Source organism: Coprinopsis cinerea (genome assembly GCF_000182895.1).
Source record: "Coprinopsis cinerea okayama7#130 chromosome 1 map unlocalized cont3.1, whole genome shotgun sequence".
NCBI lineage: Eukaryota > Fungi > Basidiomycota > Agaricomycetes > Agaricales > Psathyrellaceae > Coprinopsis > Coprinopsis cinerea.
The window spans coordinates 3,918,464-3,934,046 of NW_003307544.1; the positions used below are offsets into that span (position 1 = coordinate 3,918,464).

At 50.5% G+C, this 15,583-nt stretch overlaps 4 protein-coding genes across 4 annotated transcripts; 2 read left to right on the forward strand and 2 right to left on the reverse strand.

Annotated features, from left to right (window-relative positions):
- Window positions 1-5,701: 5,701 nt before the first annotated feature.
- CC1G_13793 (hypothetical protein) lies at window positions 5,702-7,832 on the reverse strand (the record flags this gene model as incomplete). The annotated part of the gene is made up of 9 exons (XM_002912216.1): window positions 5,702-6,125; window positions 6,172-6,260; window positions 6,361-6,552; window positions 6,598-6,716; window positions 6,875-7,099; window positions 7,253-7,290; window positions 7,415-7,550; window positions 7,737-7,769; window positions 7,829-7,832. The coding sequence occupies 9 exons, from the start codon at window positions 7,830-7,832 to the stop codon at window positions 5,702-5,704; spliced, it is 1,260 nt and encodes a 419-aa protein (XP_002912262.1).
- Window positions 7,833-8,853: 1,021 nt separating this feature from the next.
- On the reverse strand, window positions 8,854-10,181 carry CC1G_08773 (hypothetical protein; the record flags this gene model as incomplete). Its single annotated transcript, XM_001829566.1, has 6 exons — window positions 8,854-9,130; window positions 9,185-9,273; window positions 9,326-9,397; window positions 9,451-9,808; window positions 9,858-9,980; window positions 10,042-10,181. 6 exons carry the CDS (start codon window positions 10,179-10,181, stop codon window positions 8,854-8,856), a joined length of 1,059 nt encoding a protein of 352 aa, XP_001829618.1.
- A 2,039-nt stretch (window positions 10,182-12,220) lies between these two features.
- Window positions 12,221-14,396, forward strand: CC1G_08774 (hypothetical protein; the record flags this gene model as incomplete). Its single annotated transcript, XM_001829567.2, has 14 exons — window positions 12,221-12,338; window positions 12,404-12,524; window positions 12,582-12,645; window positions 12,701-12,799; window positions 12,854-12,880; window positions 12,936-13,090; window positions 13,138-13,386; window positions 13,444-13,454; window positions 13,513-13,663; window positions 13,718-13,739; window positions 13,790-13,884; window positions 13,942-13,976; window positions 14,030-14,123; window positions 14,204-14,396. 14 exons carry the CDS (start codon window positions 12,221-12,223, stop codon window positions 14,394-14,396), a joined length of 1,434 nt encoding a protein of 477 aa, XP_001829619.2.
- A 572-nt stretch (window positions 14,397-14,968) lies between these two features.
- CC1G_13794 (hypothetical protein) lies at window positions 14,969-15,259 on the forward strand (the record flags this gene model as incomplete). The annotated part of the gene is made up of 2 exons (XM_002912217.1): window positions 14,969-15,073; window positions 15,119-15,259. The coding sequence occupies 2 exons, from the start codon at window positions 14,969-14,971 to the stop codon at window positions 15,257-15,259; spliced, it is 246 nt and encodes an 81-aa protein (XP_002912263.1).
- Window positions 15,260-15,583: the final 324 nt, after the last annotated feature.

The following is a 15,583-nucleotide window of genomic DNA, read 5'->3' on the forward strand; positions in this document are numbered from 1 at the left end:
CACTCCCAGAAACCCAAGCCCAAAAATTCAGCGAACTCCAATTTTGACTCAGCGAACCAACGCAAAAACCAGAGGAGAGGAATAGGAGCTCCCTAATCTAATCTAAGCATCCTTCCTTCCTTTTTGGTCACTCACCGCTCAAAAGATGTGTCAGATTCCCAAAAATGGGTAAGTATGTTGTATGTACTGCTTATCATGGACAGGATCATTCAGGGACCATTGGCAAGCTGCTCTCAGTCGATGGTCGATGTAAAGTTGTTCCTGGAATGAGTCGATGACGAATTCGACGAGGTTAGTGACTAAACCAAACCTGTATGCTTATTCATGGAACTTCATTAAGTCATAGACAAACCTATCAGGAGTCTAGTGAAGACTAGAACTTGGTCCTTAGTAGTATGTGTGTAGTAGTAAATCGTCACTCATGCATGCATACCTCTATCTTAGTGCTCCTCCAACCACTGGTCTTCTTCCTACCTACTCCTACTTACTAAAGTCATGATCCACCCGATTGATTTACCGGCATAGTACAAAGGCGAACGTAACGATCCACCTCCACTTGGAATCTTCCATACCTCCTGTCTCGGCAACCGCGACCATGGACCTGAGTGTGTGTCTAATAATAATCCATCTGCCAGGGGTTCGTCCACGTTCTTGCGGCTCGGCCGTTGAGACTAGTGGCGATGAGACCCCTTCCAGAAACGGTATTATACCCATCTCAATCATCCATTTATTGAATGTGTAGTTCATTGCGCTTTATTTCGAGCACCTTCTGATCCCCGCTCTCTTAGACTTAAAAGTAGCCACAATGCAATCACCGCTTTCCAGCGCCAATTCTGCCTACTGGGCTCTCGGAATCGCCGCCTTCCAACTTTGACTTTATGTACTTTCCCGAATTACTGTAAGTTCCAACTTTGAGTCCCTCGTCGCCGCTGCAAGGCCACTCGGTCTTCAAGGTTCAACCGTCAAGCTGTTCTGAGTCAACATTTGCCCGAAGCGTCGTATTGACAGATTGCACGCAGCTGGGAACAAGAGCCTGACTCCTGAGAGCGCTCACGGACGTAAACCTCCGTATAACCGAGGGTTCAATGTTCAAAACCAAGTATGCCCTTTCTTTCACTCGCCCTGAGCGCGCATGCAATCGGTTTTCGCGAACTCGAAGGTACCACAAGCAGAGCTTAGACGTGAGACCGCCTAGAAGGAAACGGGTGGCCGAACCGCGATTTAGGCGCGCATATATACCCGAACGGCATACGTATCATGCGGGAATAGAGCAGCCTCGAGGCTGCACTGGGGCCCATGAGCGCCGAGAGCCGAGCGCTGAGTGTCGAGTGAGTCTGATCTGGCTTCCCGGTAAGTACAAAGATAGTAGTGCTAAACAAATCTCCTCGAACTTCCACTTGCTAGTCTCGACTTCGCTTGTCTCGATTCTTGACTCCCATGTAGCACAACTCCACTATTGACATTCGACATGGACTGCCAGGCGGGGGCGCTCCCACGGGAAGTACAACGAACCACGTACTGGATGCGCAGAAGCAAGCGCAGTTTCAAACATCAGATACTTATGTATGGTTCCTTATCGTTATCGCTCCTAATGATAGGCGCGCATATAATTGCAGGTACCCGTCCCCCTTCTGATTTGGGCGCATGCTCGGCGTCCGCTACCGATTGCTCATAAAGGCGATCTGGCTTGAGCTCTGTAATGCCAATCGGAGAAGGGTGAGTCGACAGGAATAACCACTTGGTGGAGTATCACCGCTTCGGAATAGCGAGCTCTCCTCTTGTTCTGATGTGCTGTTATCTATCGCTGTTCTCCTTTTCTACTTTAAACTACGCCGGCTTCCAAGTACCTACTGTATTTACTTGATAGATAGCAAGCAGCGCTTCGAAAGATCAATGAGATTTCGAATTTGCCGTAACATCACGATCCGCTACCGCATGAGCACGTTACATGCATCCTTATTTGAGGTGTGTATGTATCGTATTTATACTTCCAATATCTACCGAGTGGGAACGGTGGTCAGGTTAATGAGTGCTCAGAAGATGGATGAACAAAGCCTGACCCCTCGACGTTAGGTGAGATCAATTCTTGCTCGAGTCATTTCTGGTGATTCTATTGTCCTGACGTCCTCAAAGTGTACTTCGTTATGGAGGTGTTACCTCCAGCCATCTGAAGTCTGTCCAGAAGGGAGCGAAGGCACCCCATAATGCAGTTATCCCTTGTCGTCGTTGCTAGGACGCTTTATTTCCCGCTACTCTTCCGCCATCTAAAGTTGGGTCGATCATTCATCAATCAACGAGGTGCTGTTGTCTTGGCCTTTGGTCTTCACCTTCGTCTGAATTCGAAGAAGTCGAACTCGGAGAACCACTAAGTAAATGTCTTCGAAACCTACCTACCCAGCAAAAACCCCCTTCTTACCCCTGAAACTTGCCTGAACCAATTGGTAACCTTCAGGATTCTTTACACCAAGCATGATCATTCTGTAATCAACAACAACTTCGCAGGGTACTCACTCTATTCGTCGATCGGCGTCCTCAAAACTAATCAATCGTTACCTTGTGCATAAGTCTTAGACTACCTCTCTCTCTCACACACATACTTCTCACGCAGGTTCTACAAGAACGTACGGTTCCGTGTAGCGTGCGGTTAGGGCGACTGGCGACCGGCAAATGGCGAAACGAGGGACACCACACTCCACAACATTGAATTGGTCACTGGGCGGGGTCCTGGCTTTGAGGAAGGACTGCCAGTGCGTACCCAGGAATTTGGGGGTGGTGCTGTCGTTATCAAACTCGTCATGTATGTATCTCAATCTAGAGCCAAGTTAACCCTCTCAATCAGAGCTTCCATGTCTTGTCGTGCCCCGACGCTCGTCCAATTCCCATGAATGACCTTCATGCATTCGATCTTTGAGGTATGTACGTGAACACAGTGCAATTTACCCCTAACTTCGCGACCTCTCCCGCGTACGATGGCGATCCTGGATGCCTTCAAGCTGATCGCGGGAAATCTCCGAATTTCATCTTTAGGCTTCCTCGAAATTTCAAACAGATGCCAACGCCACGAAAATAAAGTCGAAAAATGCCTTTTCTGGGGTGGAGACACCCGCGCTCATCGAACGTCGAGTTCGTCTGTCAGGCATGCAGAGCGCAGCCGTGGGTTCTCCTCAGCGCGAGGATCGTTCATCCGAAGGAGTTGAGGAATGCAACTATGAAATTCCAGAAGTTTTGTCCCCACTTCACACGATTTGGACTAATCCCTGCCAGTCCCGGTGCGCATTCACTTACCACTTACTACCCTTAACTGTCCATACGCACCATGATCAAGGTCCCTCAAATTTGAAAATTGATGTCTTTCCCTCGAAAACGAGGGTTGTTCGGACAAACTGATATGTCAAAGATAAACTGCATCCCTCCCGGGTGCAGTGTGTCAACCCCACCGGTGCCCGCCCTGCACTTGAAGAGTTGACGTGGAGATCAGATCAGTATTGATTTTTTGATCGCGACGGGGCGGGTCAAAGGGCGGATCAGAGGGAGGCGGGAGGCGGGGCGGAAGCAAAATGGTGCCCTGAATGAATGGAACTCGATTGAGTAGAGCGTGATACCATTAGTTCGATCCGTTGAGATTCGTCCCCCTCGTTCGATCGATCGTCTCCGGATAGCTGAACGAGCCCACATTGACGGTCTGTGCAACCGCGATAAGAGAAGTTGCGTACCAGATATTTACAGGGGTGTTTAGACTCAATCAAGTCCGTGCAACGAAGTTGGTGCCGATCGATGGCCTTCAGAGTTGGATGCAGCTCTCTGCCAAGATTGTCTGAGTATTTTAAGCTTCAGCCTTCTTTGAAAGTGCTGCTATGGGGTGGGAAGTGTTTCTTCGCACACCAATCCTGTGCTTCCAAAGGAATCAATGGTGGAGGAGGATAGAACTGAAAAATGAGCTCATTAGGAGTTGACAATCCCCCAAGTCATTTGAATGGGGAAACAACATAGCAGCTTGTTGCGGGGCAGGGTCGATTCGTACAAGTGTTTAAGCTATAAGTTGTCCGTGGCCAACGAGAAGCAGATAGATAGTAAGCAAATATCTCGACATACCGCCCGTTCTTCCTTCGGTATCTTCCGTGCGGAGAATAACTTCTCAGAGTGGTCTGGCCAAAACAAGCTGTCCGTGACCATCTCGACCGACCAAATGATTTGCACAAATCGAAGTTTTGCTTAGATGATCCTTGACGGCTAAAGGACATCTCGTCGAGGTCCTGATAGAAGTGACTCCAGCACCCTCGAAAGCCTGAGCGTCGATTGGGACTTAGAACCTTCATCTGTCTACCGAAGGATCGAGAATCCTGAAAGAAACTTTGTTGGCGCTTTCGTTTCCACGCGTTGATTACTTACGCGTTTCCATTTGCTTGGATAGAGCGGGCATTTAGGCATCTATGACGACGCGCCTCTTATCTGCACCACCAGAAATTGAGAACAGTGGAGTAGAGAGGGCTTTTAGGAGAGGAAAAGGTGCATCTATTACCTTGTACGGCCATAATACCATGCCAGCCGCCGCGACGATGCCTGGTTGCCACTGTTGCGAAGGGGTTGAAGGCAATTGGGAAGTAATCACCAATCGGTGATGCGGTATTACGCGACTCATAAGGGTTGTCGACGTCATTTCGTATCAAAGGTGGGAGGGACACTGAGAGGTTTCGGACGAGAATGGTGGGAGACGCCGCCGCCAACACCAAAGTCGATCCCATCCAGCTTGATTGAATACGTTGGAGAGAGATTGGGAGTCGTTAGCATGGGATTCAAGGGTACGAAGCACCCAAGTCTCCAACAAAAGAGTTATTAGTCCAATGCCGTGAGTTCCCGCCACGTAGCTTGTCGTAGCCTTGGGGGAACTGAGGAGGCGACAGTGTAATGAGATGGAGTCTCACAGCGTAACGAAGGCGCTATGACGCAGGCACCACAGAGCTTGATTTGAAAGAAGCTGACCAGCTCTTCTAGCTCTCATCTCGCATTAAGCGCTCAGGAATTCCCGCGCCGAATGGGCGGTTCCTGTCGTGAGGGCTGTCGGGCGAGTCTAGTAAATCCCGGAGCCGACGTCTGACGGCCGATGGCGAACAGCTAAAGACTAGGGCTCATCTTGTAGGCAGCCGCACGATTCGGAGCGCTTAACAATAATCTAAAGCATCCACTAAGGGCACGAATCTTCATTAATATGATTGTTCCATCAATGAAATCTCGATTGCTGTAAACCTCATGAAGCACGCTCCAGAAGGCAAGTTTTTCATCGAGACCCAAGGGCAGCTTTTTTGGGGGTTGGTAACGCCGCTTAGTGACAGTCGTTGGTCTTTCTAAACTTGAATCCCGAGCTAAAGCAACTGAAAAGTTACAAGGCTTTACTCACCTTTCTTTTCTCATGTTGGCCTGAATTCGATGCATTTTGCGTCTAACAAATTTGATTCATGACTGTGCACGGAAGGTGGATGATTTCACGCTCTAAGATCTGAGTCCCGGACCCCACTGTTTGTCGCGGTGGGGGACCGAGGAGGGTCACGGTCTCTTGGGACTGTGGGGCCAGTCCAAGTCCAAGGTCACCTGACTCCGTGTGTTCGTGGGACCACCATCCCGATTCCCAACGCCAAATCACATCCCACCCTGGCTTCGAGCTTAACTCTCACCCCAAACTCCGTGACCTTTACTATGGCTGGTTTCAATACAGAGTACTTGCTACCCGGGACCTTCTGACCACAGCATTCTTGCTGCTTTGGATCATCGCCAGCCTCATGCCTGACCATCTGATCACCGTCCCACTTTTTATAGATCCAACGGACGTCAGCTTTCGAATGCCGTCGTCTTCTTGTGGCGCTTTTTTTGTCTCTACGCTAATATCTGATGCATCTGCCCACTGTTCGAGGACACCGTCACCTTTCTGGAGCTGCGCCAGTCTTCTGGTGTCGACGGTGACCCGCGAGGCCTGCTCTGGGGAGGGATGACACCTCGCGCACCAGAACCCCGGGACCTCACCGGACTCCGCTTTTTGAATTTCCTCTGCTTGAAAGACACACATATACGTCGTTTGACATGAAACAGCGGGAGAAGACCTGTATTTCTGATGTCGTGTCGTCGAAGGTTGTCTGCGCAGAACTCGCTAGCGCCGCCGGTTGGTGAATTTCGACGTACGCTTTGCTGCTGCGCTTGAGAATTTGGCTCCGGTGTCCTAGAAACTTTGGGGACTTCCACCTCGACCTCTGCTCAGTCCGAACGCCCTGCTTATACCAACTTTCGGCCGAGCTGTTAGGTTCCTCCTTGCGCTGGGTCTTGATTTTCAAGTCTACAGTGCCCATCTAGCAGTCGAAGTTCTATTCTCACCTGTCTACCCCACACTGCGAATGATTCCACCAATGGTACCACTTTAATGAAACGACGATCTCGTCGACCCTGACGACCCTCGCCCCAGCCCCATAATCTCTGGTTTCTGCTGCCATCGAACCGATAAAACGGCAGAGACTGTCTTGGGTGACAATTTCCTCTTTGCTCAGCCGTTCGTTTCATTTCCGAGATCTATCAGCCCCATGTGAAGTAGGTGAGCTCTTCGGCTCCCCTTACCTTTGTGATTGTGATGAAATTTGCTCTAGCGCTCACAAAGCCCTCTGTGTTTGGCGCAGGAGGTATGACGGGGGATTTGTCCTCAGATGACGGTGATGTCACTTTGGTCACCCTGCAGTCTGTGTATTGACGTCCGTGAGCTTACGGTCACAAAGCAGTCGATATGGCTCAAAGTACTCCTTTGTCGGTTACATCTATCGCTGAAGCGTCCAATGGGCAGCTCGTTCTTCCTTTCGGGAATTGATTGACTCGTCCAACTGGTCCCTGGTAGACCTACAGACAAGACTCCATCCACCGAAGACCTTCATGAGTCCACCGCAATGTTCAATTTCCGTAGGTATGATTTCATGACCAATTCTCACTTGGACATCTCGGAAAATCCGTCCCAAAGCACTCCCCGCCACGGAATAGGCGGAACGGAACGGAGGAACGCGACGACTGCAGGTCCGTAGACGACTGATTGTCAAGCCAACTTGATGGGTAAGCCTTACTAGTTTGTTCACTATAACGTTTGATTGGTCTTTGACAGACATGAGAAGTGTTTCCTGGCGAGCTAATCTAGGGCTGAACCTACCAATCCTGGACAGATAGCCGCGCATTTCCTGGCACTTGGGCCAATTCAGTATGTCTTTCTTTCGATTTGATCTCGACATACCCGTGAACTTTCGCGCGAACGAGGGGATGGATTGGTGACTAATCCATAAGCCAGTACTCCCCAGGTGAGTCCGAGAGTGTTGTCTCCGCCACCTGTGTCCATTATCCATTGCTCACCCTTATCGCAACCAACTCGAGAATCAACTGAAGAATTCGACTTTACTTCGAAGAATGGAAGTTATTCCAGGCGCCATTGTACAAGGTGAATACGTGTTTTCCTGAGGGATTATAGCCCATCATTGTAGTAGAAGCCTGACCACCACCATCGCCGAGGACACGCGTCCGATACGAGGACTCCACTGGGAAGGTACAGGTCCTAATTAGGCAGGAAGGAAACATATCATTGGGCGGTGTGGTCCAACCAGGAGTAACTACGGCCTGTCCCGGGGTTATTCGGAATTCGTCCCTCTCGCCGACGCTTCACACTTCTCTTCCGAGTTTCAAGAACCATTAACGATCGGCACACTCTCGGGAGAGAATCGTACCCTTCACTGTGCTTGCAGCGGATTGACGCTTATCTATATTGTGGCTATCGAATACGTATTACGAGTCAGTTCTGAGCGGAAATTAAAGTTACCCATGGCCTATCAGCTCCTCCAGATGAGTGTACCCTCTGCAACCGCACTTGGCGGTTGCTCCCACCAATGGCTCCCAGGTAGCCTGGAGTTGACCTGACGCAATCCTTGGCAATATCTGTCGTCCATTTGACGGAAAGCGGAGGCTTCTGGAGCACGCTCTGACACGTTGCGATTCGGGAATAAAACTTTATTGCTAATCTCACAGTCACGATCGCGCAGACTTATCAGTCCTGAGGCCTGAGGTCCGAGACCATATCGTCATGGGTGGAAGCTGTGGACGGTACCCCTCGTCTCGCCGATCGCATCCTTCCCGATTGAAACGCCACAGAACAGGCGACCGCTGAAGACGACACAGACTTGGATGAAATATTGGGATTGGGTGAGCCTTGCCAAGGACCGCGACATAATGGCACCATCCGCCTCGCGCCTTCTCAAGGTACGTAGTTGCCTTATCAGGACATCTTCTTTCCCTGTTGTCTCCTTCGTTCACGGAAGTAAATTTTCTTTCTTTCTTTAAGGGATTAAAGTAGGACCGAATACAAGAGGGGTGTACATAATATCAGCTGGAGGATTCCGAGCGACTGCCACTGCTTTTTATCCCACATCCGCATTTCGTTTCCCATCACAAAAACATTGCGGATGGAGTGCTGTTCTTCGGGGTCGATCAGGTGACCAGGGCCTGGTGGGCATGGCCTTCAACGTCGCGTGTACGCAATCTGTTCTGACTTGAGAACTAATGATTCGGAGCTTCCGAGGACTCAGACACGAAGGGAATCCGATCGATTTCGAATTCGAACCATGAAATTCTCCAACCAACGATAGCTGAACAAAGGAGGCAGACAATAGAACGAGATAAGTACAATGCAACGAGTGACTTCCCGAAACATGAAAACACGACCACTCGTCACGGATTACCACTATTCAGGGCCTTCCACAGTCAACTCGGCTCCCGCGCACTGTCGCTCTGGAGCGTGTTCACTGAATCTCGCGAGCAGCGTCGGTCCCACGACTGGCTTTCCAGGTCTCAGGGCCCTGCCCAAGCAATCAGATCCCATCGGTATGAAGGGGAATAACGACTTGCCTTCCTGTTATCAAGCCTCTGGTTCTTGATACGACGAGCGAACCATTCACCGGCCGTCTGTCCCCCTGTAACCAGGCCATGTGTTTCTCCGACTGTGTTAACAGCATTAGAGATCATGGAACTTTCGTCCATCAAAGGTTGGAGAAGGACAGAATTTCCTGGCCGCGTGAAGTAGGCCAGAGACCAACGCTGGCTGTTAGCCTGAGAGCCTGGCGGAGGCCTGTGTGACATTGACTATCAGAACTAGAAGGCAGTTTGAACGGAAGGAACTCACAGTACGCGATGAAGGTTGGATCGAAGGATACCACCGCTGAAGATCGTGAGAGCGTCTCCGACGTTGCAAATGGCATGTCCAGCGAGCGGCTTAGACTTGGTTCGATATTGGTCTCTTCGTTTTAGCGAGAAGGCGACCTACCTTGACATACTGCCAATGATCAGACCCGGGAGGGAGTACTTGGAGTCCTCCTAGCCGGTTGAACAATACGGTCTGTCCGCCTTGTCAGCATTAGGTCTCGTATCGAGTCGTGAGGTTGGACGTACCAAGCTTCCAAAGTCAGTGTGGCCACCGATAGCAACACGCTCTGTATCCTTCATCGGAGGAGTACATGTTATTCTTGCCTCGCTACCACTTGGCTCGTCATCGAGATGACGTCTCGCCAATGTTCCTGAGGGAAGCCCGAGTTTCTCCTCGAAAACCCCAAGAAGAACCGCGTTGACCTCCATGCACTTCCGGAAGAACGGGATAATAGTTGAGTCCATGCGATCCGTGGCAGGCTTGGGATAGCTGCGTTTGCCCGGACGGGGCCATGCCAAAACGTCGTCTTTGGAGACGTTCAGAAATTCGACGAGGTCCGGCTCTCCTGTAGCATCTACAGCGTTCGCTCCTGCTGCCTTGTACCTGAATTCGTTCAGTCGCCAATCAGAGACGAGCACTTAGAAGGTATTACCCTGCGGAAGCGCCGTCGTTTCCTTGTTCGTACTTCATCTTCTCGGATAGGGGCAAAGCCATTACATCCGCACCCAGATCAAACATTCTATCGGCCTCTTCTGAGCATCCATGGTTCCTCAAACTACCGAGGGAGAAATTTCAGACAAACCGGGAGATAGGCATAGCTTCTCCGGGACACTCACTACCAGAACCCGAGCTTCGTTGCTGCTTCCCAGAGCTTCTCGATTTCGTCCTGGTCCCTATTCTTGACCTTTTCGTAGTCGACGATAAGCAGTGGGTGGGTAGGTATGTCGTCTGGAAAAGGAGGGAAGTCTCTAGCCATGATAGTTCGAAGTTGAGTACAGCGCCATGAGCCAGCCAAGGTCAGCTTAAATACGCGGCGAGGAGATCGCACTCGAGTAAGGTTGGGTTTCAAGATCCGGCAAGTTATTTTAGGCTGACGACACGTAGTACGGCTCCAAGTACACAGCTGATGCAAGGTGATGCTCTGGTTTGAGAACCTTTTTGTGGGAGAAAGAAGGCGTCTCAGTCGTGCGGTTTACCTCTTAACGAGGTTCTTTGGCGTTCCGTTACCTTGAAGAGAGATTCCAACAGTCAAAAGCAGCAGTAAGAAGCGGGAATAGTTAGAGGAGACGTCGATGGCGAAGAATGCGTTTCCAATGTCTGGTGGAGCACAACTTGGAGCTAGCCTTTTGGGCGCGACCGCCCACAGTACCCCTAGTTCAACAGTTGATCGGCACTTCGGCGTGTCACTTAGACTTCAGATAGCGTTTAAGCGGGGGAAGCTCCTCCAGCGCAGTCATGAAGCAGTCGTCTTCATGCTAACTGGAAGCGTTCGAGGCCTTCCACGAGGGAGAGCAGGATAACCATCGCAGATTGCCAGCTTGGTGTTCCAAGATGTAGACGTGATATTCTGGAAGCTAAGAAGTCGAGGTGAATGATCAACTATCAATAGTTTCAGGAGAGGACGTTACATACCTCTAACCTGTCATGGTTCTCTTCTGACGCTCCAACGTACGAACGCTTAGGAGAACGAGGTAGAAATCAGAGATCAACCCTCTAGACTCGCGACCAGTCGTTACGCCTTGCCCCACTCTGTTTGTGTTATGTTTGTACCGTATTTGGTCGATGCCGGTTGATGGCCAGCACAAACAAGTGGAGCGCAGCGTAACGACTGGGACAACCAAGGCACCTTTAGCAGGGACCCCCCGAGCGTGACATCGACTTAGCGAAATTTCGCTCCTCCCTCCTTCCTCGGTCCTCAAATTCACTCCAAAATTGATATCTTCAGAGCCATTGTCTATAGCATTAGTTCGAGTAAATAAATCGATTGAACACTACTCTAAAAAATACAATTTTCTCAACAATTTCAACTTGGGTTTGCCGGGGGTGTAAACGAGGTAGGGGACGAGGAGGAAGGGACATGTCCGTTTGGAGGTGGCCGGGGATAATAGAAAGGATAGGGATAAGGGTATATCATGTGGGGAGGAGGGGGAGGAACATAGTATATCAGCCAATGGCCTGTGTGCCATCCTTGGACTGGAGGGGGTGGATGGGATGGCCCGGGCTGGAGGTGAGGTTGTGGGTGTGCGAGAGCCCGACTCCCGAGCGTGACCATTCACATTCTGACAGTTACAGTCATTCAGGCGATGGTTCTGATAATTTTCAACTATACGATACTACAGATGGCGAGGAGGAAGGGTGGAGTGAGGAGGAAATTACCGTAGTGTACCATAGGCTAATTAACCGCGCGCGCGTTTTCATCGAGTTTTCGCTAAGTCAGAGTGTGACAAGCGTGACACGCCAAAATGGGCTTGGTGACTCCCAGCCGGTACACGGAGTTGACCCTGATGTGGTCACGTGTGTACCGGCTGGTAGCGAGCCTATCAACCCTCGGCCGGCTGGATTCCGCGGCAGACGTCCAGATTGGAATTCCGTTTTGTTCCCCGGCCTGCGTTTTGATGCGGAGATTGAACTTGTGCATTTCCTCTTCCTCTCCTTCAGACCGCTAGATGCTGCGCACCAGACTTTCAGGCCTATCTTTTGCCCAGACGTCGACTGTATCCCAGTAACTTGCTTGATTACAATGGATCTCGACACAATAATCCACGAGGAGGCCTGTCGTAATGCGCAAGTTCAAGGCGCGAACAACACCCAACGCCGCGCCCAAACTGGCAGTTCTTGGTCTTGGGTGTGGCTTGGGACCCTGTCACCCTGAGGACCTCGGTGGCAACCTTGCGTCTCGACTTGTTGCCTGCATTGAGGCAGGAACGTGGCCCATGCTATATCTCTCTCGTCCTGACCTTCTCCAACATCTCTTGAATCTACTACTCAAGCTCTGACTCTACTGCGCTTGGCGGGATGACGCTGATTGCCAACAATCGCTTCTTTCGTCGGAAATGGGACCTTGACCTGTTCAATTCCACGATCTTGAGTGATGTTTGGCCGGATATTTTGTTCTTTACGGCTTTTTCCACTGGTATGTTCTGCGTTAACATCTCCGTGCAGAGAAATGTCGTGCTGACAGTTGAGTGTTGTGAACAGCGGTTACCCTCGTTCACCAGCTTACCCCGCATAAATTGGGGATAGATACTCAGCTGTTGGTCGTGGCTGGTGTGGTACTCGGTTTGGTGATATCATTTCGTACTTCTTCGGCCTATGAAAGGTGCGTGAACTTCCAGCTTGACATTCGATATCGCTCGCTGTAACTGATATCGACCAGGTACCGAGATGGCGCGAAAATGTGGTCCAATATCAGAACCGGGTCGCGGATACTGGCTCAACTTGTTCGTCGTTCACCCACTCGACTTTAGCGGCAACATGTTGAACTCGTCGTCTTAGATTTGGATCCACGTGCCCGATGAGCGTGAGGCGGACGAGGACGGACACGCACCGTCCCCAATGGAAGTCATAATGGAGAAAAGAACGATGATCAACCTTGTAAGTGAGCTTGTGCAATGATAGGTTTCAATAATGATGACACTGGTACTTTAGATCCACGCCTTCGCAGTATCTGTCAAGGTGATTCGACCCAGCACGTAGTCATTTGGAACCCAACTTGACGATGTCGCCCCAGCACTTACTTCGAGGGGAGCCCGGTGTATTCTACGAAGACCTGTATCCCAGTGTCGCCCATCTGCCAAGATACGCCGCCGACAAGCCTCATCCAAACGATATCCTACCACTCTGGCACATACACGGCGGTCGAAAGATGACACCTGCTGCCGCCAAGTTCGTGTTCCGACCTCTTACTGTGGTATTTGCTAACGACTTTCCAGGCGAAAGGACACACTCATGGCTCAAGTCAGTACTGATATACCCGAGCTTAAACCAGCCCGTATGCCACCCGACACGACGATTTACGACTACTTTGGTATCCTGCGTTTGGGCCGGTTCATTGGAAGGAGGCTGGCGCGTAAAACAGGCTTGAAGCCCGATCCTCCCCCTAAACGGCCGAAGAAACGCATTGCGTACTCGGAAGTCGTCGAGAGTACAGTCCCGTTGGAGTTGCATCTCATCCTCTCCAAGTGAGTTACATGCTTCTCGCATCTCAGCATGCCGAGCTAATGATCCCTTCGGTGAAGTTATACTGCTTGTAGGTCTAGATCGGCCTCTACGAGTCTGAATTGAACTGACGTTGGCCCACGACGCAGTTCTGATGCAGAAGGGTCTACTCAACCCCTCCGTTGCCAATGCGATGACCAACGCGCTTGCTCAACTACACGATGCCCTCGCTCACCTAGACCGAATATGCAACAACCCCATTCCTTTCGCATATCAGGCACATTTGCGAATTTGCTTGTGGTGCGTAGGTCGATCCTTGGAACTGGAAACTTCTCTCACCTTAGTTCTCACTAGGCTATGGCTTTTGATCTTACCCGTGAGTACCATTCTCTAACATTTACTCCGATTATTAACAGAACATGCTAGTTCCAATTGATCAATGCCCTTGGTTATGTTACGATCCCTGCTACAGCGTTCGTCGCCTTCCTCCTCACTGGGTTCCTGGAGATTGGACAAGAAATGTGCGGCTGAACAATGCTCTCTGCCTCGATATTCTGTGCTAATACTGGGCTTGATAGCGAGAATCCTTTCAACTATGGACTAAATGATCTCAGTAAGTCCCTGGGCCAGCAGAAGGAATGATGTCCACAGCTAAGCGCTTGTTAGATTTGGACTGGTATTGCGACACCATCCGACGTAACCTCCACGAGATTACCGCGATACCCAATCAAGACCCCCAAGATTACATCTTCAACGACCGGTACGTTCGTCCTTGAGACTCGGTACAGTGTTTCCCAAAAATCTCTTTTTCTGAGCTTTCGCCGTTACCTTGTGATGCAGAAACCAACCCTTCGCACCACTTGACCGCCGAACCGCAGCTGAGTTGATTAGCACTCCAGATGGGGAGTACAAATCGACGCATTTACCTTCGACGGGTGCCCCCACGTTTGATGGATTGGATGGTGTACGGCAATTGCTGCTGCGCAATTGGAAGGAGGTGGACTGTTTGACGAGGAAGGTTCCCTCTATTTGAAGTGGGACAGCGGGTTAGGATGTTGGATGGATGGATCTTACCGATGTATCAGATTTTGGGTGATTGTGTTTATGCTTCGCGTTGTGTGGGTCCGCCTGGCAGTCGAAATAATCTCGTGTGGTAGACGTCTAAAACAAGTAGCTGACATGGGAAGATGGTTCTTTGCTGCGGTGAGCCACCTGTCCCCCGCACTTGCGCAGCACCTTCCCTCGTGCAGCCGACTCGTCCGGGACTTGAAGATACTTAGGTTTGACCCATATATAATCCAAACTTGGGACGGTCTGAACAGCCCGTTTCGAAGATCAATATCTCTTGAGTTGTCGGTGCTCCTGCAAGCTACAGCCGCCCAGACACCGAACTTTGAAGTGCTTTCGTCAGACGGCAAGTAGCGACCGTGATCATCCTCTTATCCGCAGCGTCGATGAAACACTTTTCGCGCTGGTTAATTCCGGTAGCTCTGTAAGGTTTAAAAATGAGGACTATAAATTGTGGGTGAAGATCTTCGACGAAACGACGCAGCCAGGGACTATTCGTGATCGCAATTGACGTACGGCGGGACATACTTACCGAAAATGCGCCCAACCTTGGTCTCGACCTCCGTCATCTCGCTGGCGATAGCAGCGACGGCTGCGGCTGCTGCATCCACAAATTATCCAACCGCTGTCATCCCCGCCGCTGTCAGCATTAACAGTCCAACCTCGCATTGCGTAGTACCACCGCAGCCAACGCAAATGGAAACCGTTGCAGAAGCAATCGAGAACGCAGAGTCACAGGGGATCAACGTTGCCACTGTTGTAGGGATCGGGATTGGAATGCTCTTCGCCAGTCAAGGACAGGATAGTGGACGACGGGGACAACACTGAACTCTAGATGATTGTGGTCTGGGACGAAAAAGATTGAGAAACGGACAGGCTCAGAATGGACTACTAGTTATACTTGCACACGAGGCAATGGACCGACCCAATGGAAAAGATTCTCTTTTTGGCTTGTATGTTTACCCAACGAGTACGTAAATCTACAAGCTATACGACTTGTTCGGTTAGACGCCCATAGAATGCATGTATGTAAAAACCTCACTTCCCGATGATTCGCGATCGGATTTGTGTTCCGAAGGAGATGTTTACGACAATGAACGGGATGGTTGGCGAGAATGTTTTCGAGGAGTGTATGCTTTACAGAAGAGGAGG